A 27040-nucleotide genomic window follows, 5' to 3' on the forward strand; every position below is an offset into this window, starting at 1 on the left:
CTGCTGGTATCTGCTGCTTTGTACTTAATCACGTTTCACATCACAGTGAGCAGAGCGAGGTTTGATAAATGCTGCAAAGGGATTTTTTTCCAGCCTCTTTCGAGCCCTTTGGACATTAACTAAAGTGCAGATTCTCCCGTTCTCTGTACAGATCGGAGCATACGCACCTGCTGCCACAGACTCACCATATAGGCTCAACAGATCTCTGAGGAGCACTGTAAACTCTGGATTTACTCGAGCAGAGCAGACAAAAGTCAAGCAGGCCCAATGATGAAAGGGAATCACCTTAATCTCAAGTCCAGACTCTGGGAGAGTCAGGATGTCTGACTGCACTAAGACAGCTGCAATATAACACAAGAAACGACCTCGCTCCGTGTTAAACACAGAATAAACTAAATCTGACTCAAAGCTGAGGATTAATTTCACCATTCGCTGTTAAAATGATCCTTTTTAGTCTGATTATGACAGAAGTGAGACAGAAGCAGATGGGAAGAGGGGAGTTGTTCTGCAGTGATCATTACATCCCATGTGGAAAATTTTCTTTCTTTACCGTGACTCAGTCAGTATCATTCTTGTGGAAATGTGTAACAACTATGAACTACTGTGTTCCACATCTGATAAGCATTGTGAAATTGATTGCCTACTTTCAATCTGTACATATAAACACGTGCTGGAGTATTTTTTTCTCAGGCCTGCAATACATCCAAGGTCAGACTTCAAGTCATCAGTCCGCCTTTCACTGTGTGCATAAATCACTGTGGTGTATCAGTAATAAGGAAGTTTACCTGTTAAGAGGTCTTTTAAAGGCACTTTAGAAGTCATGTGGTTGTGGAGAAGTGCCTCCGGCATGTTCCTGTAATTCATGGTCTCATATTAACTCTAATTTTCCTCATGAATACGGCTGTTTTCTTCTGTGCTCGCCAGCCCACAACACTTTGTGGCAAAAGAAATGATCAGATAACATTTATTTCATCAGTTATATTGCGCTTATGGACTCTATATCTTAGACACTGTAAGACTGATTTCCCTCTTGTTATCACACTAGTTCTATTAATTATATCCTATTACTTATGTATCTGTTATGAAATTAGTATATCTCTTTATCATATCATCATTAACTTTATCTTTTTATTCCACGGTCATACATATCATAATGGGTCTGTAACCTTGAAACTTTTCCTACTTACTTATATTTACTTTTTGCTAGTGGAAACGTCCACATGATTGTTTCCCGGTGATTCATCCAAAGGGCCCATAGGTCTGAAGAAATACTATCCATGGCCCCATAAACTGCAACCACAGAACAACATGTGCTCTTGCCCTGCACTTCAGACAATAATATTAGTAATCAATTCTTCAGAACTCAGGCAGTGAGCGCCTTTATCTCTCGTTTGGCGTTTATGACTTGGTTAATCGTTAAGCAAGTGCCTTTGTGTCCCCTTGGATGGAGCAAGGACATATCTGACACCCCTCGTTCACTTTTCTGAGGGTTGATCCAGACAATTAGCCAATAGCTGACAGCCAGAGTATGACCCTGGCCTCCAGGTATAAAGGTAGGCCCTCTGAGACAAACTGAGTTTACTCACAAGACGCTCAGAAGACAAGAGATCTCTATCAATCTAACTTTAGCCTAGTTTATGCAGCAATAAACAAGGATAACCACACCACTTGATGCAGTGATCTGCTTTTTTTAAACCACTGTTGGATGACTGAAGACTCGAGACCCACTACTGCTGATTTATCCTTGACTGTTTAAATCTGAGAATCCCTTTCAGCACTCCTGATGGAGAGGTTCAAGTCTAACGGAGGGGAGCACGTTAACAACGCTTATGATTGCACTCTGGATGAACCTCCTCTCTATGAGGAGAGCAACTTCTCTAACGGGGAACACCGCACGGTCCGGCCCTCGGTGGTCAGCGCCTTTGGCCACGACACCTTGGACCGAGTGCCCAACATCGACTTCTATCGCAATGCGGGCAGCGTGAGTGGTCATCGGGCTGTGCGGCCATCCCTGCAGGAGCTCCATGATGTGTTTCAGAAGGTGAGTGCAGATATGTCTGTGAGTGAAGCTGGTGAATGTGAATGACACAGATCCTCCTCACTTATGTTTCTCCGCTTGTCTTCCTGTAACACATAGTCTACAGCACCCATTTTCCTCTTCTATTAGGCACATTTATCCTTCACCTCACCTTCTGCAGAACGTAGCTTACGCCTGTTTTTCTCCCTGAGTCCCAAATTCAAGTCACTGACTCAGTAACTGCAGTCTTTGTCCTGCTCCTCAGTTACACTGTCCACTCACTCAGGTTAAAGACTCAAAAATGAAACAGTGAAACGGTGAAATAAGATATCTTGCAGTTTTTCAATCATTCCAACATCATTACTTTCATTCTGTGCACAGTTCAGTCATTATCTCTTTGCCTTAAAGACTTGTGAATCTTAAAAGTACACCGTAAGTTACTGCTGGAACTCGACAGCATTCAACAAACTTCACACACTTAGGAGTTTTTAGTGCTTTTTATTAGGCCGTTATACTGCCTTGTGTTGCAAAAGAGATAGGGTTATAGGTCATTTGGGTTTTATAGGTTGAACTAGATCATGATTGTTTTTAGCAGTCTACCTCAGCAGAAAATTAAGAAAGACATTATGTGTCGTTTCAGTTTAAGACAGATTGCAAGATATATGTTTCACCATGATCCATTGATTCACGTAAGAATCCTCAAATTCATCTGGGAAGACTAATTAAAGCTGACTCATAGTTTTGCTGCCAAAGAATAAAATTAATTTGATCACTTTGCTTGATTTAAACAACAGAAAATGACTACATTTCATTTTGTGTAGACATATTTGGCAATTTGTTTTAAATTAAGAAATGACCCACGATGGGAATTGACATGTTTCAAGTAGTCTAATATTTGAATAGCTCACTTGTATAATTTGGTGTAAGCTAATTACAAACTCCACATCACTGCAGCTGAAAGGCTGACGATTTGTTGCCAAGATCTCTTTCTCTCAGTAAATGGCAATGAAACGCATCAAAGAGAGTCGAACTAAATCAGATGTAAGGGTATGAGTGTCAGACAGGAGAGTTATTTAACATTCCAGTATTCATCTTCATACAGAGTAAAAATAAGGTTTGTCTTCTTCTCTCCATTTTTCCCTTCGGTTTTCAAGGACAGACATACACAACATTATGACTCTTTATCAATCTTCATCCAAATGAAATCACCACTGTTTCCGTCCCTTTCCACGTCCTCTCCTGTGTGTTACAGAGAATCCGAACACACATCCTACACAAAAAAAGTCACTATCTCCCCATGAGAGCTCATAAAAGCAGAGGCCGGACCTTCTTGATAATGATAATGACACTATTAGCTACTTAATAATGACAACTGACAAACACATATTAAGACCAGAATTGCTAAAAGCACAATCATCATCAATATACAAATTGACATGTTTCCTTTCCTTTATATTTGCCTCTACATTTTCCCAACAGAATGGAGCGATCTCTGTGCCAGATACTGTGCAGGACGACGGTGAGGGGAGTGACGGGACCCCCTCTGATGACCTGGAGTCTGCCGATCCCACTGACAACAACAAAGGAGCTGTAAAGTTTGGCTGGATAAGGGGCGTCCTGGTGAGTTATGTCGGGTCTGTCGGGTTCCCTCAGCTTTATAGAAGCAGGGTCACTCTACATAAAGGGAGCTGGCAAGACAAGGCTCCATGTGTGTTTATAACACGGCGGGGCCAAGTGGGGCTTTCAAGACCAAGAGTCTGGGAGAAGAGCTGCTGGTTGATCATATTTGCTGCTGCCATGACGATAAACAAATAAAAAAATAAAAAAAAACATGTTACCGTGTTTCTATCCCTCAGTTGACACGTTAATAAATCATGACCCTTTCACATTTAAATTGTTCTTCTCTTTCACAGGTGAGATGCATGCTGAACATCTGGGGTGTCATGTTGTTCATCCGTCTGTCCTGGGTCTTTGGTCAGGCAGGCTGGGGTGAGTGAGACAAGGATACACGTTGGTCAGACAGGACGCATGAGAATACATAGTTTTTCCTTTTCCTCTTACACTTAAACAGCTCAGGATAGGTTAGAAACTGTCACTAATGCGGCCTTAAAAAAAAAGCCTGATAGATTTTGTATGTGATGTAAATAAACCTGATTTGACTTGAATGAGTCTGCCTGTCACTGCAGTCCCTCTTCATCAGTGATGATGATAGGATAATACTGTCTGCAGCAACAGCAGGCAGATCCTACATGTCTGTGTTTTAAGGGCAAATTAGGGTGGTGTTACCAGTATTTCTAGGGACTAGGGACAATTAAAGGATTATATCCTCCACTCATTAGCAAAGGAGGCGATTGAACTGGGGCAGATTCAACTTAACTAGCCTTTGTGAGCTCCTGTAATAACCTACAATTGCTAAAGGTCTGATCTGAGAGCCAAACCTCCATGAGCAGCGTGTGTGAGAGAGATAGAGGGGAGAGAGAAAGGGGAATCTGTGTGAATGGCTTCATGAGTGTGTTCATTGCTTAAGAACCTATTGATCGGCAAGCCGCTTTTGTTCAGGAGGCGTAACTAAATGGTTTTGAGAAGCAGAGAAAGCCACAGGCAGTTGGCAGAGCAGGTACAGCAGACAGCTATAACTTATAGCCCCCCAGGCTCCTCCAGGACCTGGGCTGTCACTGTGCTCAAAGGTGACTGTGGGGAGGAGGGTTTCTTTTCACAGTCATAATGTTTTATGACAGACCACGTAAATATAATGGATGAGTGAGTTGTTGTTAAAGAATAATCATTTTAAGCTGTTACATGTGTTGCATTTCAGGGCTGGGAATTGTGGTCATTGCTCTCAGCTGTGTGGTCACCACCATCACGGGTCTCTCTATGTCTGCCATTTGTACTAATGGCGTAGTCAGAGGAGGTAGGTAAACACACACACAACACAAAAGCAGAGTAACAAACTAACTTCATTCAACTATTGACTAACCTTACTTGAACTTCATTCATAACTTTCATAACTCATACAGCAGCAGAGTTACTGTCACTGGCACAGGCACAGGCAGTTAAAGTATTATTTATAAATTCATATAGCTTGAGATAACACATACTCTTTCTGACACAAAATCTTTTAGTGAGAGGATGGAATGACCAGGAGGACGGTGTGTGTGTGTGTGTGGATGAAGACACAAGGCTCAAACCTGCACCTCAATGTCACCTCTCGAAGCCCTTCCTCTGTTTTACAGCCTACTTAACCTGTCCAGACATTAAATCAATGAATCAGTGATGTGGTGATTAATCATCCACCACTGTACGTGTGTGCTTCATTTTGTCTATTTCAGGAGGAGCCTACTACTTGATATCTCGCAGTTTGGGGCCAGAGTTCGGTGGGTCGATCGGTCTCATTTTCGCCTTTGCCAATGCAGTGGCTGTAGCCATGTACGTGGTGGGGTTCGCTGAGACTGTGGTGGACTTGCTCAAGGTGTGTGACGTAACAATGATCGGGTGACTGTGGAGGGAATTGTGGAAACACCTCACTCTGAGATATTTGACCATACACATTTATCCATGCCTGCTTCCTGCCTTCTGTCACAAACAGGAGAACGCCCTCCTCATGGTGGATGAATTAAACGACATCAGAATCGTCGGGTGTATTACAGTGGTGTTGCTGTTGGCCATATCAGTTGCTGGGATGGAATGGGAGGCCAAGGTGAGAGATGAACATCATAGCTGGTTGTTTGCCAATCTCTGGGCTTGTTGTGGTAAAACATTGCAACCATAACTTAAATGAATTTAACTCTTTTGTCCCCACAGGCACAGATTGTTCTTCTCATCATCTTGCTGGTGGCCATAGTGAATGTATTTGTTGGAACATTCATCCCTGCGACCGAGGATAAGAAATCCAAAGGCTTCTTCAATTATAATGGTAAGACACACTTTCCCAATCATTTCACTTAAAAAAAGAAAAAAAAAAACTTGACTCGTTCACAAAACACTGTTCACCTAATTTTCTCTAACCCTGTTTATTTCTCTTCCCTCTCTCTCACTTTCCTTTTCACAGCAAAAATCTTCTTGGAGAATTTCGCTCCGTCCTTTAGAGACAATGAGTCGTTCTTTTCAGTGTTTTCCATCTTCTTCCCTGCTGCAACGGGGATCCTGGCTGGAGCCAACATCTCTGGAGACTTACGGGTAACTTTTCACACAGAGGGTCATTGCTTTTGAGCAATGAATAGGAATCATTAGCTGCTATGGTACATAGGTTGCTGGGGGAAAAAAAAAGAAAAAAGGCTGGAGTTAATAAAAAATGCATTTTTTTTTAGATGGTGTAGTATCTGAAATTGTTTTACTTTATTTATTCATTTACGTTTTTAATATATTCTAACAGAGATCTGTGTTATTTTACAGGATCCCCAAAAAGCCATTCCCAAAGGTACCTTGCTGGCCATCGTGATCACTGGTATCACCTACTTGGGTGTGGCCCTGTGTGTCTGTAAGTACAATAATTCATGAAATTCGACTCCAATGCGTAACTTTACATTTGTGTCATTTATATAAAAACATGACCTGGCAAGAGAGTTAGCCTGTGGTAGAAACTGTTAAATCTGATTTAGACACAGTCATACATGCAGTTTAGCATTTGTCCTTATCAAACATGAGGTTGTTGGACTTTGAAATGTAATCAGTGCATCTGTTCTCTTCTCTAATTGTTCAGCTGCCACTGTTGTCCGCGACGCCACGGGAAACATAACAGACGCCATTCCTATTGGGTCGTTTTGTAATGGTTCGTCATCAATTGCTTGTGAGCTCGGCTATAATTTCTCTTCGTGCGAAGTAGAAAAATGCAAATTTGGCTCGATGAACAACTTCCAGGTACGCAGCCTCCAAACCCTGATCTCTGCACACAACAAGGGGTTTGTTTCACCTCTAACGCTCTCCTCTCCTCCCCTCGCCTCTGGTGCAGGTGATGACCATGGTGTCTGGGTTTGGTCCCCTCATCATCGCTGGAACTTTCTCAGCTACCCTTTCTTCAGCCCTGGCTTCACTTGTCAGTGCTCCCAAAGTCTTCCAGGTCAGTCGCTCGCCATATTTTTCTCCGCTGAGATACCATGAGATTATGACTCTCAAGTCCTGAAAACAAAAGAGTCTTTTCTAACTTAACCTCTGTCTCTCCTCAGGCTCTGTGCAAAGACAACATCTACAAGGCACTGTATTTCTTTGCCAAGGGATACGGCAAGAATAACGAGCCAATCCGTGGCTATATCCTCACGTTCATCATTTCTGTGGCCTTCATTCTCATTGGTCAGTTCAATGGCCTGGTCATAACATCCTCACAACAACAAACATCTTATGTTTTATCTTCAATTTCATTTCAAGCTTTGAATGACCAAGTTTGAAAGGTTGTTGTTTTTTTTTTGGTCTACATAGGTAACCTCAACACCATTGCTCCTATCATTTCCAACTTCTTCCTGGCATCTTACGCGCTCATCAACTTCTCCTGCTTCCACGCATCCTACGCCAAGTCTCCAGGTGGGTCTCCACAGACAAAGTAGCTTATAAATGAAAAATTCTGCCAGTAGCCTGAGGTAATTCTGCTCGCTTCCATCCACTGATTCCTCACTTTTGTGTGACTGTGAATATATTATAAAACAAGGCACTGTCGCAAAAAGCACCTGATTTAAGATGTTACCTCGGACAAACTGAGTTGCATTAGATAATTAGATTTTGATTTGTTTCTGTACGGTCTGTTTCCCCATCACCTCCCCACTCTGCAGTTACTTAATCCGGTCTTTCTTCTGTTATGCATTCCCCAGGTTGGAGACCAGCATACAAGTACTACAACATGTGGCTGTCCCTGTTTGGCGCATTACTCTGCTGTATTGTTATGTTTGTTATCAACTGGTGGGCTGCTCTCCTCACCTACGCCATTGAAATCCTCCTCTACATTTACGTCAAAGTCAAGAAGCCAGGTGAGCTGTGTTCGCATGCTTGATAGTACATTCTGGATGCCTGCATTGTTAGACCTGACCTATTCTGACTCTTATTTTCTCTCCAGATGTGAACTGGGGTTCGTCCACACAGGCGGTGACATTTGTGAGTGCAGTTAACAACGCGCTGTCTCTGACTGCTGTAGAGGATCATGTCAAGAACTTCAGGTAAAAGTCTGCATCGCATCATTGTGGGGTACAAATATATATTTTCAAAAAGAATACAATACAACTTGTACAAAATCATCCTTGACAGTATTAAGTTCCAAAATACAGAGTGGGATTGTAACAGATTCTTGTTTTTCCGTCTCAGGCCTCAGATCTTAGCGCTGACGGGTTCAACACGGAGCAGACCAGCTCTCCTAGACCTGGCTCACTCCTTCTCTAAGAACTATGGACTCTGTCTCACCTGTGAAGTCTTTGTGGTAAGACTATATTGTAATCTCATTATTTGCAAATGTAAAACCATGGATAAAACCAAGGCAGAGCATATCATCTTCCCCAGCTGTTTATTTAAATATCAACCTTCTATTCCGATGGAGATTCGTCACATCAAGCAAATTTAAATTGTGCAGACTGCAGACTTCACATGCAGTGGGTAATCAAGCAAATACCAAGCAGGGATGAGGGAAATGCCAACCGTCTGGATACCTGAGACTAAAGTTTCGGGTCACTCGTGTCCTCTGAATATGAAAAAGGGTGTATGTGGGATATCGGCCAGACTCACACAAACACTTCCACTCTCAAAGTGCTGTATGTTGTGATCTCCACAGGGCCCGAGATCGGAGGCTCTCCAAGACATGAACGCCGGCATGGAGAAGAACCAGCAATGGCTTAAGAAGACTAAGCGCAAGGCATTTTACGCTGCTGTGGCTTGTGATGAGTTCAGGGAAGGGACTGAGAGCCTGTTGCAGGTCAGTGTGATCATGATTTATACGAGTGAAAAACAAAAAAACAATAAACAAAAAAACAACCCAGATAAAATCCATGTGATTAATGTGTAACCTGGAGTTTTGATCAGAAACAGGTTTTATTGACCTGTTTCTTCCTCACAACACAGAGTATCTATTGCTATGTTATGACACTGACCTGGACCTGTCATAAGGGTGTGGTCAGGTCATTAGTGAGGGAGGGAGAAGAGGAGAAAGTTAATGAGGAAACAGTCTTATGGCTCTGGCTATCGCACTCTCCAGATAAGGCCGCGGTTCCTTGTCAGGAATGCTTACTTCAAACAGCACGGCAGATTAAAAGCTATAATTGATTAACACTGCATTGGATGAGCCCCTGCAGACAAAATAAGATCTGCCGAGTGATCTGGTCATAACTTCTGGCAGTAAAACAGCTTCCCAGCCATCTTGTCTAGAGCATTTTGAAACTTGTTGGAGATTGTTTTGTTTTTTTCCTTCAGTTAATGAAGACGCCAGGTTTTACAACCCCAGGGTAACACGGTGTCTGTGTTGCTTCAGTTAATGGCTCCTTCTGATTGTGGGTTTTATCTTTATGCTATGGATGCCGTTCTTTTTTTTATTACAGGCTTCTGGTCTCGGCCGTATGAAGCCCAACACATTAATGATGGGCTTCAAGAGAAACTGGAGGACAGCAGGCAGAGAGGCCGTGCAGACTTATGTGGGAATACTGCAGTAAGTCACTGACAGAACACACACAGGAACAAGTAACAATAGCACGCACAATAATTAAACATAGATAGGAGATCTGTGTGTTGAGCTGGTGTCCTGCTTCTCTTTTTGACAGTGACGCGTTTGACTTTGAGTATGGGACACTGATTCTGAGGATGAACCAGGGACTCGATGTGTCGCACATTGTCGAAGCAGAAGGTCAGTGTGACTTTTTCTATTTGAGCCCATGTGCTTTAATCTACAGGAACTCCTGCACTACTTTAACATCACTTCTTTTCAAGCAAGCTGCACAAAAGCTAGGTTAAGCAGAAGGATGAAACACAGCGCCAGGAAATAAATGCCCTTGAAACAGCAGCAAACATTAATACAACATAGCAGAGAATAAAAAAAAAGAAGGCTGTATAATCATAATAGTATTTTTAAGAAATGCCATTTATAATGACAGTGCTGGTGTAGTGTGTCAACTTTTATATTAAATAATATTGGTCTGGACACTTTGTTCTGTAGATTAGAAAAATATTCATAAAAAGGTCAGGTAGTCAACAGACAAGATGTTGAAATTACTGCCTCTTCACAGCCGTGTCTCTGTATATATCTTTTCAAAAGCGAATTGAATCCTTGCTAATGTAACACAAATTCACCATGACTGCATATTGATTATTAACCGGAAATCTGATTCTGTCTTTCAGAGGACATGCTAAAGGCAGCGAGGGAGCAACAGGAGCTGGAGAATGAAATGATGCCAAATGGAGGGAAATCAAGAGGAATGTTTAGGAAGTCCAGGAAATCCTCTACGCAAGTGCTCACGACCAGAGGTATCTATGTAGTGGTTGTTTCTGTCTGTTCAAATCTCACCTGACATTTCAGAAAGGCCTCAGCATGAAGGTATTTAAAGCAAAGGTTGCATCAGCAGATGAGTATGAGTCTTTAAATATGTGGGAAAAAAACCAAGGTGTCTATTTCAGTCTCCTCCACGCACTCACAATTCCACTCAAAGAATAAAATAACAGACATTTAACAAATGAGACCAATGACGTGCATCTTTTGGAAACTTCTCCACACTCCCATTGAGATATAATTGAATCAAGTGTTCCCACTAAAGATATCTCTGAGGGTGTAATCCAATAATATGGTCCCTTTCGTTCCATTTGAAGAGTATCTCTTAAGAGCAGTCCTTTAACCCAGACAGCAGAGGGTGCTTGCATCCTCTCCACTCGATCCGTCTCCGTCTCTACATCACGCGCGCACACACACACACCGCCCAGCTGCATCTTGACAAAATGGCGATGGTCATTAGTATACAATCTGCATCCTACTCATTGGAACATTAGACCTGAGAGATGGCCGCCCCTGCTGATGTAGCGTCAGCTCTTAATGTTGGTCTGCACTAGTTTTCCCATCCGACGTAACTCTCCACGCTCTGTCAATAAATTACATTCCCTCCTACAGTTCCTCTCCCTCATCCAGCTCTCTTTTCTCCCATCTTTTCCTCTCTCGCAGTGTCAGTGTGCGGCCCTCCACCCCCGCAGGTTGCCAAGATGAATGAGAAACTGTTGGAGGCCAGTGCTCAGTTCAAGACAAAACAGCCTAAAGGCACCATTGATGTGTGGTGGCTGTTTGATGATGGAGGTAGGTGTTGGTTCCCCTAGGCAGCCTTCTCCTCTGTACCTTGCCTATAGATTGTAATGGATACGTGCACAGAGACATGTCACATCCTCATGTGGAGAATCTATAGAATGAATAAATAAACCTGGACAATCAAATAAAAACAAAAAAAAGGAAAAAAAGGTGGTAAATTAGTCAACAATGCAAACACTGAAACACTGAACAGTCAACACTAAATTCATGGACATACTTTCTCAGATCTCTTGGTGACTGAACTGACGGGTGCACAAACATTAACCACCATGGCAAATGTGAAATACAAAGACATATTTTGTATAATAAAACCAACTCTATTGGTGTTACAGCTGAAAAAAAAAGCATTTTCCCTCTCCCAGGTCTTACCCTGTTGCTCCCCTACATCCTCACCACCAGGAAGAAGTGGAAAGACTGTAAATTAAGGATCTTCATCGCCGGGCAGCCTGAACGCAGTGAGCTGGACAAACAGGAGTGAGTATTTCAATATCAATTATAGCTTAATGGGTGGAAGTTAACAGAATTAGCAAAAACCCAGATACATTGACAAGAACAAGCGAATGACCTCTTTCTTTCTTGTTCACAATTAAGTCACAATTATAGACAAACACAATATGCTTAAGCTAGTATCACACAAACAATTATAATCTTTTGTGTCTTTGGTGAACACACCCATCAAAACATTCACAGCACTGGTGGAAAGAGTAAATGAACCTCCTTTGGCACCAATAACCTCAAACCAGCTCTTCCAGTAGCTGCTGATCAGACGTGCACAGTGATCAGGAGGAACTGTGGACCGTTTTTTTCATTATAGAAGTGCTTCAGCTCAGACACATTTTTAGGATGTGTGGTGTGGGTGGCTCTCTGAGGTCATTCCACAGCATTGTTACTGGATTAAAGTCTGGGCTCTGACTTCGAGAGATTGATTTTCTTAGTTTGAAGTCATTAGGTATGTTTACTTAACTAATGTTTAGCATCACTGTCCTGCTGCTTCACCCAGATTCTGCAGGTGGGCAGTCACCCTGACATTCCCCTGTAGGATATCCCGATAAACTTGGGATCTTCCCCTCGGCGATGTTGAGCTGTTCAGGCCCAGAGGCAGCAAAGCCCCAAATTATAAATGGCATGATGTTTTCATGTTGGCATTCAGTGCCCTTTTTACACCATACATAGTGCTGCATGTCCCTCCCAAACAACAGACCTTAGTTCCATCAGTCCATAAAACATTTTCCCAGTAGTGTTGTGTCAAGCTGCTCTTTGGCAAACTTCAGGAGCGCAGTGATGGTTTTTTTTTTTTTTTTTTGGAGAGCAGCAGTTCCCTCTGTGGTGTCCATGGCAGGACACCATGCTCGATGCAACTATGCACCATGATTTGTGTATGGTAGACCTGTAAACGGAGATGTTAACCAGCTCCGATGATTTATTTAAGCCTTTAGCTGTTACTCTTAGGTTCTGTTCACCTCATTGGACATTCTGCCTTTAGAGTCATCTTAGCTGGACGCCCACTTCTAGGGAGAGCAGGCACAGAACTAAATCATCTCCGTTTATAGACGGTTTGTTTGTCTGTGGACTGATGAAGATCTAACCTCTTCGAGATGGCTTTGTAACCCTTTCAGCTTTATGCAAATCAACAGATCCTAAGTCTTCTGAGATCTTTTTTCGGTGAGGTGTGGTTCACATTAGCAGATGTTTCTTGTGTCTCTAACCCACACCTCAAATTTTATTCCCTTGACTGAACTCCAGGTTTGATAATTCCCGACTCCAGTTCGATTTTGTTGATGCCCTTAGCCAAGGGGTTCATATACTTTTTCCAGCCTACACTGTGAATGTTTGAATGATGTTTTCAGTATGGACAAGAATACAATACAATATGTGTGTTGTTAGTTAAAATATGGACAAACAACCTGTTTTATAACAAATTTACACATATGTTCAGATAATTGAATTACACAGTCACTGTATGAAGATAATAATTAATGAATTATAATAATTAACATTTATATGAAAGTTAACCAGTCTGGGACAATCTTTCTTGTAGGATGAAGTATCTGTTGGAGAAATTCAGAATTAACTGCACTGACATCAATGTCGTCGATGACATCCATGTCAGACCCAGCTCTGACAGGTAACTACATTTTTTTCCTACTGTAATAGTGACAAGCAGACCAGATGGTGTGAGAGTAATAATGAAATTTTATCACCTCACAATGTAAAAATATTAAATGATTTAAATAAAAAGAATATTATCCACAGTCAGCTCATGTTCTTATCTACTTCCCTCCAGCTTGCAGGAGTTTGAGGACATGATTGAGATTTTCCGTCTGCATGAAGGGTCTAAAGACACTGCTGAGGCTGAGGCCATGCAGAAAGAGCAGCCCTGGAAAATCACTGACAAAGAACTGAACAACTTTGAGGAGAAGGTATAAGCACCGACGCTAAATTAAGATGTTATACACAGCATAGCCATAATAATGCATTAGTTTGGCTTGGATGTCGCGTGTTAAACAGTTCACACCGCTGTTTTACAGACCAACCTCCAGATACGGCTGAACGAGGTGCTTCAGAAAAACTCCAAATCAGCCAATCTGATCATTGTGTAAGTATAAGCACCTGTTGGCTGAATAACACTGAAAGTGTCCTGTGCAGTAAGAAACAGAGTCTAACATACTGTGCGTACCCTTACCCCCCTGCAGGAGCATGCCCATCGCTCGAAAGGAATCCGTCTCTGATTTCCTCTACATGGCCTGGCTGGACATTCTGACAAAGGACCTTCCACCAACACTGCTCATTAGAGGCAACCACAAGAGTGTGCTTACTTTCTACTCCTGAGCACCTTGCAGGCTGAACAGCAGAGTATTAGGTAACCAATTCTCATTTGAACATAAGAGTAGTAGAACAATTAACTGTTTGACTTGCAAACACATAATTACTAAGTAATAAATAGAAAAGTGTTCAGCTGCTGTACTTGACAATGAACTCAGTTTCTAGTTACAGCTGGAGCCTTATTTTACTATTAAGCTGTTTTTATTGCTTGGTCTGGTGTGAGCCGTTTCATGAAGGTTTGTGGTAGGCTGTGCAAGCTACAGCAAGCTTGCCAACAAGCGAATGTTTTCAGCGTGATGCTACACTGTGAGGCAAGTTAAACGTCTAACTGTTCTGCCGAGGGATAAGACCAGTCTCAATGAAGAGAAAGTATTTCTGACACAGAGTTCATAAATGCCAGGGTCTAAATGTGAATTTAGGAACAGGGGCTAAGTCTAAGCTCTTTGGATTTTTGGTTGGAACATAGCTAAATCATGTCTTCCTAACATGGTCAGATTAGTTGAGTACAAAGCTACTTCCAGTGGTTACACTGAGTGAATGTGTTGCCTGTTGCTGTGATTGTAAAATAAATGTATATGGTAGATGTCTGAATTCACTAGTGAATATTTTCTGAGCAATAATAAAAAATAAAAATAAAAACCTTTCATAAATGATTAACAGCATAATATTGGCATCATTACTATCAGTTCTTTTAAACTGTGGTAATAATGGTTTAATTTTTTTGTAAAAAAATTCTTGATATTGACTGACTATAAAATAAACTGTTATTATTACACTGTTTACCTGTTCCACATTATACTGTTTCAATATTTTTAATGTTACTATCACAGTACACTTTTTCTTTAAGGAAAATTTAGGGAAACAGAAGATTGTAAACCCAATTCTTCTGTATATTTTTAGCTTATTGTGCTTCTTTCTATTTAAATATATAATTGTGATTACCTGAAATAAAGAATGAATAAAATGTTGTGCTGTTTTTATTCTCGTCTCCATTGTTTATTTGGAGATTAGATATTATAACGTCAGATATTGCTATTATTAGTTTGTTAATTTTTAAATTGCTTGCAGTACTTGGAGTTAGTGGTCATATATGCACATTTTGAATATGAGCATTGAATGTGCATTCATCCTGAATGGCAATGCTGATTTATTGCCAATGGGGGGCAGCAATAAACTTAATTGCATCTATGACTCAGGATGTGACTTTTATCTCAAGTGATTATAACAATTGGAGGAGATAAAAATTAACTTGCTGCATATACAAATGGATTCTGCATGCTATTAGTCCATATTATGATTAGATTATATAATTTATAAGGAAATAATACAAGTGTTATCTCAGCCAAAAGGTATTTGTGTTTAGCAAACCTTCACATATCCATCCAGTGGTGAAAGAAGTATTATTTTACTTAAGTAAAAATAGCAACACCACAGTGTGTAAAAAAAAAAAAAAAAAAAAAAAATCTTTTACAAGTAAAACTCATGGATGTGTGGTAAAATGAAAAGCATTCATTCAAACATTTTAAGTAAAAGTACATTGGCATGTGGCAAATCTCTTCAAAACAATTTGAACAATTGAATTTCTCCTCAGTGTGTTACTTTGAGCTACTAAATTATTGCAGTAACCCCATAATCTACAGTAGCTGTGTAGAGTACCCCCTAACAGATCCCATCCAGATTTTGAATTGGATATAAAGCTTAAGATGTTTAACACACATTTTGGTTTAAGTAATTAAATTTTTATGGCCTCACAGCATCAGAGCCCCATTCATTGTTATAGAGCAAACTGGGATGACATTGTACATTTTAAGTTTCTCCCTTTGGTTTCCAACTTTAGAGGAGAGTGCTGAATGTTCAAAAATATTCACCAAAATGTTCTGGGGCACAGGAATAATAAATGTGAATTCTTAAAAAGGGTTGGGTTCTCCTGTAAATGCACAACCCATGATTATAATATAGTGTTTTATCCTCAAAGCATCTGATGCAGAAAAATAGATATTTATAGAAGCCCAGTGGGAACTTTAAGATGATCAATTCCATGATAGTGTAATTTTTCACACACGTGTTTCTAGGATTACACTGGACTTGACTCTATTAATATGAGCAAAGCAGGAGAAGCAGTCAGCAGGTTTCTTTTAAAGGTATTTAAGCTTTTGCTTGCAGTCGGTCAGGTGTGATTGGTTACAACTGAGTGCTTATATTTTTTACAAATGAATGAAAGTGTATACACAGGTAAAATTCTATCGTATTATCTTGAATAAAGCAACAAACACTTCTAAATCAAAATCAGTACATCAATATTTTCTCGCTCTAAATATATAACCATGTGAGAACAAACCAAGGGGATTAGATGTACTACTTAACAACAACAAAAAAACATGACTTGAGGAAATGTAATGAAATAAACTCACTCAACTCACTCAGGAACAAAGGTGAAATGATAGAGGGAACCAGCTCAGCTGAAGGGCAAACAGAGAATGAGTTCAGGACACAGAACAAAGAACACTCAAGGCACCTGTGTGAGCTGCCCAATCAGCACACCTGTTCTCCTGCTGCTCTTTATCCCAGCAAAGTGAAGCCAATTAAAAAGAAAATGCAGTAATCCCATTTGCATTTGCATTTCCACATACTCATGTGGGCATTCTATGAATTAAAAATGAAAACCTATTGACAATTAATTTTCAAAAATTGAACCTGCTCTACAGCGACAGTATTCAAATACAATGAGCAAACAGCGCTCTGTGTGACATCACTCACTCTAGCTGTGAACATTCCACCACATACACACTAATGTAAAACTTCAGAAACGATCATGAAACTTGAACTGTGACTGTGTAAAAACTATGAATGTGGTTTCTATGGAGGTAGATTTTGTCTCAATGTTATTTGTCTGAACAGATTGACAATCTGTGTGTAAATGTGTAACTCAACAGTAAAACAAACGACACCAGTCATCTCTTTACAGGTTGGATGGGTATGAAATGTGGCCTACTTACAATGTTTCTTCATCATCCAAAGACAGGAGATGAAAATGTATTGACAAGACAGGATTGAAGAAAAGAGGAGGAAAGGAGAGTAGATGTGGAGCAGATGTAAGAGAATAAGACATGCATTTACTATTTCTACATCTTCAGATCAGAAATATTAAAACTCTTTTCTTTATATATTTTCTTTGAGTGGAAGACATTTCCAGGAATGAATGAGTGGAGCTGAGAGAATGAAAGAAGAAAAAAAGAGGAGGAAATGAGAAATGATCAGGAGTAGATCAAAATAAAGTATCTATCTATCTATCTATCTATCTATCTATCTATCTATCTATCTATCTATCTTAATAAATAAATAAAATACTGCATGATAATACAGTACATGTCCATGTTGTTTATCATATGATGCTATTCCTTAAAGAATTTTAATATCATTGGAGTCAATGTTCTTCTGTTGGCCTCATATTCATTTCAGAGAAGTGAAGACATTTACTTGTCCTTGTTGTGGATCCATGACTGCCCAGTTAGAGCAGCACATATTATTATGGTCTGGATTAAAATGTAGATTTGTCATCCAAACTTTAAATCAGTGAACTTTACTCCTGCACAGTGTAACAAAAATAGGTATTGACATTAGTGATGCTGTTTATGGGAAATTCATTCCCCACCTATGTCATGTAAATTCAAATTAGTAGCATCAGACAATCTTTGACTCTTTTTCTGTGGCAGTAGTGAAAAATAGTCATTGTCAAAATCTGTTGTGTTGTGGTTTCAGAATGATGGAGACAGAGAACAATTAGATTCTAAATATGATGCAGGCTCTGGAGGATTTTTTTCCTGGGCAACTATCATGTTTACCTCAAATGATGTACAAATGGCTTAACACAGTAAATAATTCATATAGCTGCTGTGACTGGGGAAAAAATTCCACGGAGGAGCATGTCCCCTTGCCCTGGATGTAGGCTCAAGTTGGGACTAAGCCCCGGATGTTTGCTATGTCTGACTCCGCCCCTGTTTCTATCCAAAGAAATGCTTGTTCAAAGCACTGAAGTCAGCCAAGTCTGCTGAGGCGCTGCAGAGCTGCCGAGGACTGCACTAATGAGCTGTTAGCTTGGAGACAGCGTTAGCGACCAGTATGACACGAACGTTGCGGAGGCTGTGGGAGCTGCAGCTACAATGCTCTTCGATTTTTGAGGCCACGCGTATCTTAGGAAGGGAAATTCATATGCAGATGCCCACTCAATACAAAGGCAAGGAAGAAATTGCCTTCCTATTGCACTTGTCAAGCGCTTGTTGACATTGACTTTAGCTTTGCTAGCCTAGGCTAGCATTTTGTAACCTTTACTGACCGCTTTGGTTTTTGTGTCTTGTGCTCTCTGTTGTGTACCGACACCACCATTGCGTCTGTTATATCCAGTTGCAATGTGTGAGTGAGTGAGGCTTATTTTCCTTAAAATATTTTCCAATGCATCTGTTACATGTCTGTTGTTTACATCCGCAACTCACGCGAGAACTTGTTTAAAGGCAAACGTAGTGACTAAAGGGTTGCCATAGTTTCAAAGCATACTAAGTTTCTTGCTAATTTATTGATGAGAATATTTTTCTCTCACTGCATAGAGTAACACGTCTGTAGTGGTTTACAGTGCTGCAAGTCATCGGGATTGTCTTAGTTTTTAAAATAAAAAGCAAGATAAACTATCCCTTTAAGATGACGTGTTTTTGAGGAGGAGCTAATTTGGCGCTACCTCCAACGCGGGAAGTAGATTCGTTCAAATTCAGACGCGCCAAGAAACTGGGACAGAAGCTTGGGTTTTTTTAAACGTTGCATTAGTTAGCGCTAGTCCTGACTCCTGGTTAGTAATTAGGTAGTCTTTTCCATATAGATTATTCAGTGCACTTTCGGCTTTTAATTGTGAAAACTCTGCCAACATGCCCGCCCTAGAAGTAGCAGATGCTTCTGCAGTTTCTCCATCAAAGAAGGCAAGGATAGAAACAAAGCCTGCAGACGAAAGACCTGTCCTCAGGTTTGCTAAACTCTCAGAGTATGCCACGACACCTACCAGAGGCTCGACTAAAGCTGCAGGATATGACCTCTACAGGTTGGTAATACTTTGAATTAAAGTATTAATTGAATTGAATTGAATTAATTATATTTTTGCGCCATTTATGACTTAATGTGAGCAGCGTCTGTACGTTTTGAATACTGTGACCACATTTTCTTTCAACTAAGGTTAAATGACTCGATATAAATTGTGTTTGTGATATTCAATTTTAAATTTAACCTAAACCTAATTTAACCTACCCTTTTTTTTTACCTTTACTGTTACTACAGATCTGTAATATACTTACTTCCTGTCACTCAATATAGAAGCATAGTCAAATGAATATAACTCCATGAAAACCAGCCTTAATCTGCCTTAACCATAATTCTCTGAATTTGCACAGTGCATACGATTACACCATTGCTCCTATGGATAAGACCATTGTGAAGACAGACATCCAAATAGCAGTTCCACACGGCTGCTATGGGAGAGTGGGTGAGTGTTTGAGAACTTGGCTGATGCAACCATGCAGCTCTAGAAATTCAGGTTTTTCCTTCCGTGTCTGTAGACTATTGTTCAGTGCCTGTGAATTCAAGGCATGAGTTTCTGTTGGTGGATAATGTTTCATCATTTGCAGAACAGGCTATAACTGTCTCTTGCCATTTTTTACTTCTCAGCACCAAGATCTGGACTGGCAGCAAAACACTTTATTGATGTTGGCGGTGAGTTTTTACCTACAATGAGATTCCTTGTGAGCATGTGTAGTTTTAACCCTTGTCATGTTAGTCATTTTATTTTTTACTAATATCTTTATGTTCTCCTCAGCTGGAGTTGTTGATGAAGACTATAGAGGAAATGTGGGAGTTGTGCTCTTCAACTTCAGCAAGGACAAATTTGATGGTGAGTGATTCAGCTGGAAAATGGCAAATATCACGAAAAAGTCATGAAGGTACATGTAGCAGAATTAATTAGGTCATTGCATATGATACTAAAACTACATACATACTGAAACTCCCCAATGTGTAAATTATTCCCTACATTTAGAACACATTAGTGGCTAAAGGTAGAATTAACAAAAAAAAACATGTTTGATCTTCACATTCCTCATGTTTCGTTTCAATTCTAAACTGAGTGAGAATTAAAAATGGTAACATTTTGCCATCCACACTCTTTTTGAGTTTTATGATTGTCATGAAACTATTTGTACAGATGCCTCATGTATAATTCATTATTTCACATCCTTCTTCTCTTCCTCTTTGTCTTCTAGTGAAAAAGGGTGACCGAATTGCTCAGCTGGTGTGTGAGAGGATCTGCTACCCAGACCTGGTGGAGCAAGAGGTAAGAAACTCAATGCATAGATACTTATCTGTCTCAAATACTTGTGTAGACACTGTCACATGCTCCAATGACTGTGCTTTTTTTACTGCACTAGATTTTATCTCAGGTATGTATGTCATCAGAGTTAATCTAATAAATCATTGTCTTGCTGTCTTTCAGACTCTAGATGAGACGGAGCGTGGTGCTGGAGGCTTCGGATCAACCGGACACAACTGAAACCTACAAATATGAAACAAATATGATTGTTGTGTGACTGTATATGTTGAAAATATATAGATTAGGTGCTAATAAAGTTCTCGTTTTTGTAAGTTGGGTCTGATAGCCTTACTGGAAGAATCACCCACATGGTTTCAGCAAATGCTTTGAGCTCTGTTTGAAGTTCTTGTCTGACCCTCCACAAATGAAGAAAAAAAAAAATCTTCCAAATGTCCACATGGGGGCAGTGTAGGACAAGAATTGCATATCTAAACATGCAAGCTTGGCTCCATAACCAATTCCATTAGTGTAATGTGAGCCTCGCCAGCTAATACATTCAGAGATCATGTTGCATTTTACTTGAGAACACATGACTGAAGAGGGATGTCCAAAATGAAGCTAACGGCCGCTTGTTGAACTTGCTGCAACAGTAATTCAATCCAGATAAAGGTGAAAGCACAGCAGTAAATACATATACACCAAAAAATATGTTTTTATTGTGAATTTACATCTAAACCCTCACTGATGTGAACAGAGAACACAGACTGGTGTCAGGCTGGTCCGTGGCAATGCAGCACTGATTGTACTTGTGAGAGAATGTGTGGCCACGAAGACCTCAGTGCATAATCATGAAGGCCCAGGTTTGGCATCATCAAATGTGTGTCGTGTGTGCAGGTGTGTGTATGTATACACAGTTTACAAAGGAAGTAGTTGGTCATTATAAGCACCATTACAAACCCCTCTATTCCAGGGGCTTCCTCTAGTTTACAAATGCTTCATAGATTAAAAGTGGCATTGATTATTACAGTATAAACACAATTTACATGTAGTATAGAGGAGAGCAGACAGGCTATGAAGCTAGCTGTTACGGATGCAAAGACATGAAATCTTCGGAATGGCCGATGGGATTGTATCTTGGTGACTACTGAGTTTTGTATAGTAGTACAGTGCATTCAGAAGTCTATGTGGGTGTGTTGCTAGCACCAGTAAATATGAATTATTCTAGTCAGTAGGAAAGATGGAAAAGCATAGTTTAAATATGCAGTAGGAGTCATTCAAGCTCAGACATGGCTACAGCTCAATAGTCCATAGTGGGTTCCTTTCCTCTCCTAACTATTCTCATAATCTTTTTTTTTTTTTTCATCTTCACTCCATTAAATTAATATCTGGGGAAGGAGAAAAGTGTTAACTTCCATGTATCCAGGTTTGTTCAGTCATTTACCTGAGGGGAGGAAATGAATTTATTTCAGACTATTGGGACTCACCCTTTTCTTCCACCTAAGCTGAGTTGTAAAAAACTCAGCCTTTAGAGCTTTCTGCAGTCCACATGCCCTTCAAAATGGCACCTGATTCCACATATCATTATAGAACAATAAACCCTACAATTAAAAACCATTCACACTCTCAATAGTGCTTTACACATAGCTGACGCTGTGTGTCGGGGCAATATGTTCTTCATTTAACTGAACTCTTTCATAATGCTTCATTCAGCTGGTATTTTCCACAGAAACTGTATGTATGATATGTAGAATCATCTTTGGCAATCAAATGACACAGTCCCTACCCCCCCCACCCCCTTCTTGTCTCTTTGGTGGCGAGCCCTTCTCCATGTTGGAGCAAGTAGAAGTTGCCCCTAACCACTGACCCAGAGTCAGAGATGTTTGGCCTTTGTGGGGAGTGTGAGCCTGACACTGGATTAGCAGCTGCTGGCAACATCTGCCTGTCTCAGTCTTGTGATGGTTAATGGAGGATGATCTGCACCCTCATCTTCAGTATGTCTCCCAGCTGTCCTGTGAGGTAGTCTTTATCGTGCCAGTCCTCCAGCTCAGCCAGCTCCTTCTTCTTGTAGAGGGGCAGACTGCTGATCTGAAGGTAGTACGCCCCAGGGGGGAGGGCCTTCTTCTTGCTCAGGTGCAGGTAGCTGACACCCTCTCTCTGGTTGATCTTGAAGTAGCCTTCTTCGTTTCCATAATCGATGCTGTAGCGCACATGGTCGCTGAGGGTGGATAAGGCCGGAGTAAACTCAAGGATGTGGTCACGGTTGCTCAGGTCGCTGATGTTCAGGTGGAGCTGCAGGGTGTCCTCAATGTCCACACTGGCCAGACTTACCTCCTCCTTCTCAGTCAGCTACAGAGAGAAAACATGGTCCAACTGAACTTAGTGAATGGAAGATATCTGACCAACAGTACAGTGTGTTTTCTGACAGTCAAGAGAGACAAAAGGCGGAGGTGTGATAAAGAGAAATGAAACAGAAGGTTTCTAACATTTTAATATTGTTTATTTGTTCAGTTAACTGTAGAGGTTAGCTAACCCTAACCCAATTATACTTTTGGTAAATTTTAATTGCTACTGGGAAAATCCTTTAATTATTTATTATTTTGTTAACCTAAAAGCAGTAAAACTTAAGTTAAGTCCCATCAAGTTCTCCTAAAACTACAGACAGTAATGCACAAAGACAGACAGATTACCTGTATGTCTTCCAGAGGATCCTCTTGTGTTGAGTTGGTGCTGCGACGTTTGCGTCCCTTCTTCGGATAGCCATTGATCTTACATTCATAGCAGGCCTCAGGAGACAGAGAATTATCATCCACCTCACCTCCCTGTCCACCACTAGTAAAGCCCAGACCTGTCACACAGTGCCTGAAACAAAGACAAAGCCATCAGTGGACAAGAAACATCTACAGAGAAGCTTTCCCACATAGTCAGTCACTAACGTACCCTTGTCCTGCACGGAAGTATCCAGGTGGACATCCACAGAGATAGCCCCCGTCTGTGTTGGAACAGCCGAACTTGCAGGGATTCTGGCTGGTGGAACACTCATTGATGTCTGAGCAGCCTCCGCTGGTCTGCTCGTAGTTGAAGCCAGTGGGGCAGAGACAGCGGAAGCTCCCCAGGGTGTTGTGGCACGACGCTCCCCCGCAGATCTGGCTGTTCAAACACTCGTTCTCATCTGGGTCACCGGAAGGTCACAGGAAGCAAACAAACAAGAGGTCATTCCAGTTAAAGGACACAAACAATACTGGGAAAGTCTGCCATGTTGTTGCAAATTAAAAATACAGGTTTAATTAATAAGCTTGTTATTTTGGGGCATACAGAGAGTCACACAATTACTTTTCACATGTCTGCGCTATTTCTAATTATTTTAGGTACTTCAGATTTTGGCGTTGCACCACCCTCCTCTTTTCATTTGGTTTTTGGCTCTACTTCTATAGGTCACTTTGTCCTTTTAGAGTTAGATATATTCAGGGTCTCTCTTGTCACCTTCATAGTTTGTATTTTGTTTGTTTTTATTAATTAAGTGTGTATATATATAATTAACAAAATGTAGACGTTTTAGGTTTATAAGTAGGATACTGTGCATTTAGTTTCAACATAACATTTCCTTTTCTCATGACCTTACCACAGTAAGGGAAGGGTTGAAATTCCAGAGAAGAGGAAAAACATTTTGGACATATTTATATTTTAAGAGTGGCAGGAAAGAGGTGAAGGACAGATAAGTTGTTTTAAAAAGGTTCCAGGTCGGACTCCAGCCCAGAACATCAAGGCTGGATTGTACATACTTTGGCAACCAAGTCATCAAGATGCCCCAAAAGGAAATCATTTTTATATTTGCTGATAAAAAAGAACAGCAGTTTTACTCACCCACACACTGGTTCCATTGGTAGTGCTGCAGGTAGCCTTGTGGACAGCTGCACCTGTATCCGCCCACTAAGTTCTGACAGCCATGCTGACACCTGTGGTTACCATCACACTCATCCATATCTGTCAGAGACAAACAAACAAAAGCTACTGTGAGAGTCTGTTTTCTGTAATGAATCAGCTGATTGTGAGGTCAGTATCAGTTGTTTTCGGACCTTCACAGGTTTGTCCATTGGGATCTAATGAGAATCCTCTCTGGCAATCACAATTGAAGCTCCCTGGAGTGTTCTGGCAGACACCATTGGAGCCGCACAGATTGGGGTCTGTTGCACATTCATTGTTGTCTACACAGAGAGGAGAAAAGGTTCAGACAAGGGTAAAACCAGAAACATGATATTAGGGCTGATTACGACCCCGATTTGGATTTGCTGAGTCATTTTCAAATTTGCGGAGAGTGTCGACACGGGTCTCGGAAAATAGGGCAGGTCACCATGCACTGTTGGTACAAATAATCTCACAGTCTGCAGGCACTGGAGAATAAAATCTCTCACCTACTGATTCAATCTCAAACCAGAGGAGGTAATCATAAACATGAGTGAGTGTGAAAGCTCATTCTTGACCTTGTGAATAATAGTCTGACAAAATCATCTAAATTCAACACCCACTTGCTTGCTTTTCCTGGAAAAAGGTTTAAGTGAGCCTTGAGTTCGGATTATTTATCAACCAACACGAACATGTTTGACTGTTGTGATTGGAATTGATGCAAATCTGAACACGATCACGTACTTTATGCTCTTTAGGGACAAAGATCAAAGCGGAGAAAGATATAATCTCTAAATGTCAGTTATTAAATGTGTGATCCTGGATTTTCACTGTCATCTGAGTCTTCCAGCGCGCGTTCCCAGTTTTAGATCTCCATTTGGTCAAACTGTCAACATGTGGGACATAGTGCACAAAACCATAGAAGGAGTGTCTACTTTCCCTAAGCACTACCTGGCAATCCAAACATGGATTCCAAACACGTTTTTACTTTAAAGGAGGAATCGTTATCAGTGTGACTGAAAAACAGAAATGTAAAACATTATTATACTGGAAAAGGACACATACTTTTCAGCAGCAGCTTGAAAGAGCAGATGCATCGAAAGGAATGAGGCCTTACATACAGTATTTACAATATGCCTCCCTCAATAACAATATTTTTGGGCAGTAGTTACTGAGGAATGATAAGTGTTGTGTGTCACACCCATGTTTCTCCAACCTCCTAACTCTTGAACACATCCACACCTACTGTATGTCATTTGCCTGGAGCTACTCCTATAGTCAAAACTGAGGGTTCCCTGCCTCTGATTTGATGTGAGCTCATGGGAGCTGCTTTATGGTCTGGAAAAAAAAAAAAAAGAAGCTTGTGGTAGTCACAGCGATCCACTGCAATGTTCCATAACAAAGCATTGCTAAGCTGCCATGACTACAAACCAGTCCAGCCTAATAAGATCAGTGTGATATCAGCCGGAGTCCATTAAGTCTGAATAAGAGTTAGTAAAGGTTAGACAAGAGGGTGCTTCAGGGGTCTTTTATGAGCTGGGCTGGAAGATACTGTAAGAAATGACACAGTGAAAGAACAAACTGTGTACGAATTGGTCATGTAGTGCACCTCTTTTGAGAACATACAGATCATTGTACAAAAAGCATTTCTAATTGCAAAATATTTGGGTGTGCAGCGTATCTATAATCTGCATGTGTGCATTTACCAATGCAGGCAGTGTGATGCTGGGTGAAGCCAGGAGGACACTTGCAGGTGAACCCACCGATGGTGTTAACACATAAGAACTGACAGTTGTGCTGCTTGGTCGAACACTCATCCAGATCTGGAAAAGAGGAGAGGTTGTACAGCTTAAATACACATTTGTTTGTTAGTTTCTACAGTGCACTTCAGATTCTCTGGTCGGAGCTGTGTCAGACGTACTTCTGTATGGGGACTGCTCTTTTCTGAGTCAAATTCCAGTCCTTCTACAGTCACTGACCTACAAATGAACTGCAAATGAACCAGACACCGGAAACACGGAGGGGTACTGGAGAGGGGGAAACTACAGCTATGGTAAATAAAGATAAAAGAGACCCTAAAAAACTCAACACCACAACTACACTTGTTTAGACTCACAAACAAGCCTGATGAGCAGAGACACAGACAGATGCAGTGTGTCGCAGGGTACACGTTCATGAACAAACGTGCGCACGTGCACACACCATTTCAAATGAAGCGTCTCGGGACAGTGAGCAGAACACTGGCAAAGGGCCCGGCCCACTCAGCACTACTGTAGCTCTAAACTGGAAACTAAGTCAAGCAAGAAGAGCACGCCACTGAACTCAACTGATCTGAGCAGCACAACATTTAGAGGTTGTGTTTTTCAGTGTTTTGTGCATGTCACCTTTGCAGCTCTTCCCATCCTCCTGTAGGATGTATCCGCGGGGGCAGGAACAGAGGTAGCCTCCCTCTGTGTTCTTACAGATGAAGTTACAAGGCTTTGGTGCCTGGATGCACTCATCCACATCTAGAGAGAGACAGAGAGGGAAAGGGTGAGGGTGAGACAGAAAGAGTGAGAGACAGAGAGGAGACAGTTTGATCCTGTAGCCAGAAATTCCATAAGGGGAGATGATGAGACACACAGACTCGGGCTGCATTTTTCAGAGGAGTGTGTGGGCAGTCCACCCACGTAGTTTCAGCTCTTTACTAGACAGCAGGAATGAGAATGGGAGG

At 41.0% G+C, this 27040-nt stretch overlaps 3 protein-coding genes across 3 annotated transcripts in view; 2 read left to right on the plus strand and 1 right to left on the minus strand.

Annotated features, from left to right (window-relative positions):
- Positions 1 to 1583: 1583 nt before the first annotated feature.
- Positions 1584 to 15026, plus strand: slc12a1 (solute carrier family 12 member 1). Its single transcript, XM_022768330.1, has 26 exons — positions 1584 to 2041; positions 3497 to 3637; positions 3931 to 4006; positions 4833 to 4928; positions 5347 to 5486; positions 5604 to 5714; positions 5819 to 5930; positions 6066 to 6193; positions 6410 to 6494; positions 6717 to 6874; positions 6966 to 7073; positions 7180 to 7303; positions 7430 to 7531; positions 7816 to 7971; positions 8058 to 8157; positions 8303 to 8414; positions 8763 to 8903; positions 9523 to 9629; positions 9742 to 9824; positions 10316 to 10441; positions 11127 to 11255; positions 11627 to 11738; positions 13303 to 13389; positions 13549 to 13684; positions 13793 to 13860; positions 13958 to 15026. The coding sequence occupies exons 1-26, from the start codon at positions 1784 to 1786 to the stop codon at positions 14091 to 14093; spliced, it is 3132 nt and encodes a 1043-aa protein (XP_022624051.1). The 5' UTR covers positions 1584 to 1783; the 3' UTR covers positions 14094 to 15026.
- A 3107-nt stretch (positions 15027 to 18133) lies between these two features.
- On the plus strand, positions 18134 to 20753 carry dut (deoxyuridine triphosphatase). The gene is made up of 7 exons (XM_022768310.1): positions 18134 to 18321; positions 19014 to 19170; positions 19517 to 19608; positions 19791 to 19835; positions 19939 to 20013; positions 20381 to 20451; positions 20611 to 20753. Exons 1-7 carry the CDS (start codon positions 18207 to 18209, stop codon positions 20665 to 20667), a joined length of 612 nt encoding a protein of 203 aa, XP_022624031.1. The 5' UTR covers positions 18134 to 18206; the 3' UTR covers positions 20668 to 20753.
- Positions 20754 to 21773: 1020 nt separating this feature from the next.
- fbn1 (fibrillin 1) overlaps positions 21774 to 27040 on the minus strand; it is a 59887-nt gene continuing 54620 nt past the window's right edge. Inside the window, exons 60-66 of the mRNA XM_022768331.1 lie at positions 26712 to 26834; positions 26034 to 26150; positions 24501 to 24629; positions 24289 to 24408; positions 23365 to 23596; positions 23115 to 23286; positions 21774 to 22773 (exon numbers count right to left, since the gene is read on the minus strand). Of these exons, the coding sequence (XP_022624052.1) occupies positions 22387 to 22773; positions 23115 to 23286; positions 23365 to 23596; positions 24289 to 24408; positions 24501 to 24629; positions 26034 to 26150; positions 26712 to 26834 (1280 nt within the window). The 3' untranslated portion in view covers positions 21774 to 22386. The remainder of the gene's footprint in view (positions 22774 to 23114; positions 23287 to 23364; positions 23597 to 24288; positions 24409 to 24500; positions 24630 to 26033; positions 26151 to 26711; positions 26835 to 27040) is intronic.

Source organism: Seriola dumerili, unplaced genomic scaffold, assembly GCF_002260705.1.
Source record: "Seriola dumerili isolate Sdu_G_001 unplaced genomic scaffold, Sdu_1.0 BDQW01001449.1, whole genome shotgun sequence".
Lineage (NCBI taxonomy): Eukaryota > Metazoa > Chordata > Actinopteri > Carangiformes > Carangidae > Seriola > Seriola dumerili.

Coding starts and splice junctions, on each gene's coding strand:
- slc12a1 (XM_022768330.1), top strand. CDS start 1,784: ATGGAGAGGTTCAAGTCTAACGGAGGGGAGCACGTTAACAACGCTTAT. Junction 7,304..7,429: donor TGTGGCCTTCATTCTCATTG/GTCAGTTCAATG, acceptor TGGTCTACATAG/GTAACCTCAACACCATTGCT. Junction 9,630..9,741: donor ACTTATGTGGGAATACTGCA/GTAAGTCACTGA, acceptor TCTTTTTGACAG/TGACGCGTTTGACTTTGAGT.
- dut (XM_022768310.1), top strand. CDS start 18,207: ATGACACGAACGTTGCGGAGGCTGTGGGAGCTGCAGCTACAATGCTCT. Junction 18,322..19,013: donor GATGCCCACTCAATACAAAG/GCAAGGAAGAAA, acceptor TGCCCGCCCTAG/AAGTAGCAGATGCTTCTGCA. Junction 19,171..19,516: donor GCAGGATATGACCTCTACAG/GTTGGTAATACT, acceptor GAATTTGCACAG/TGCATACGATTACACCATTG.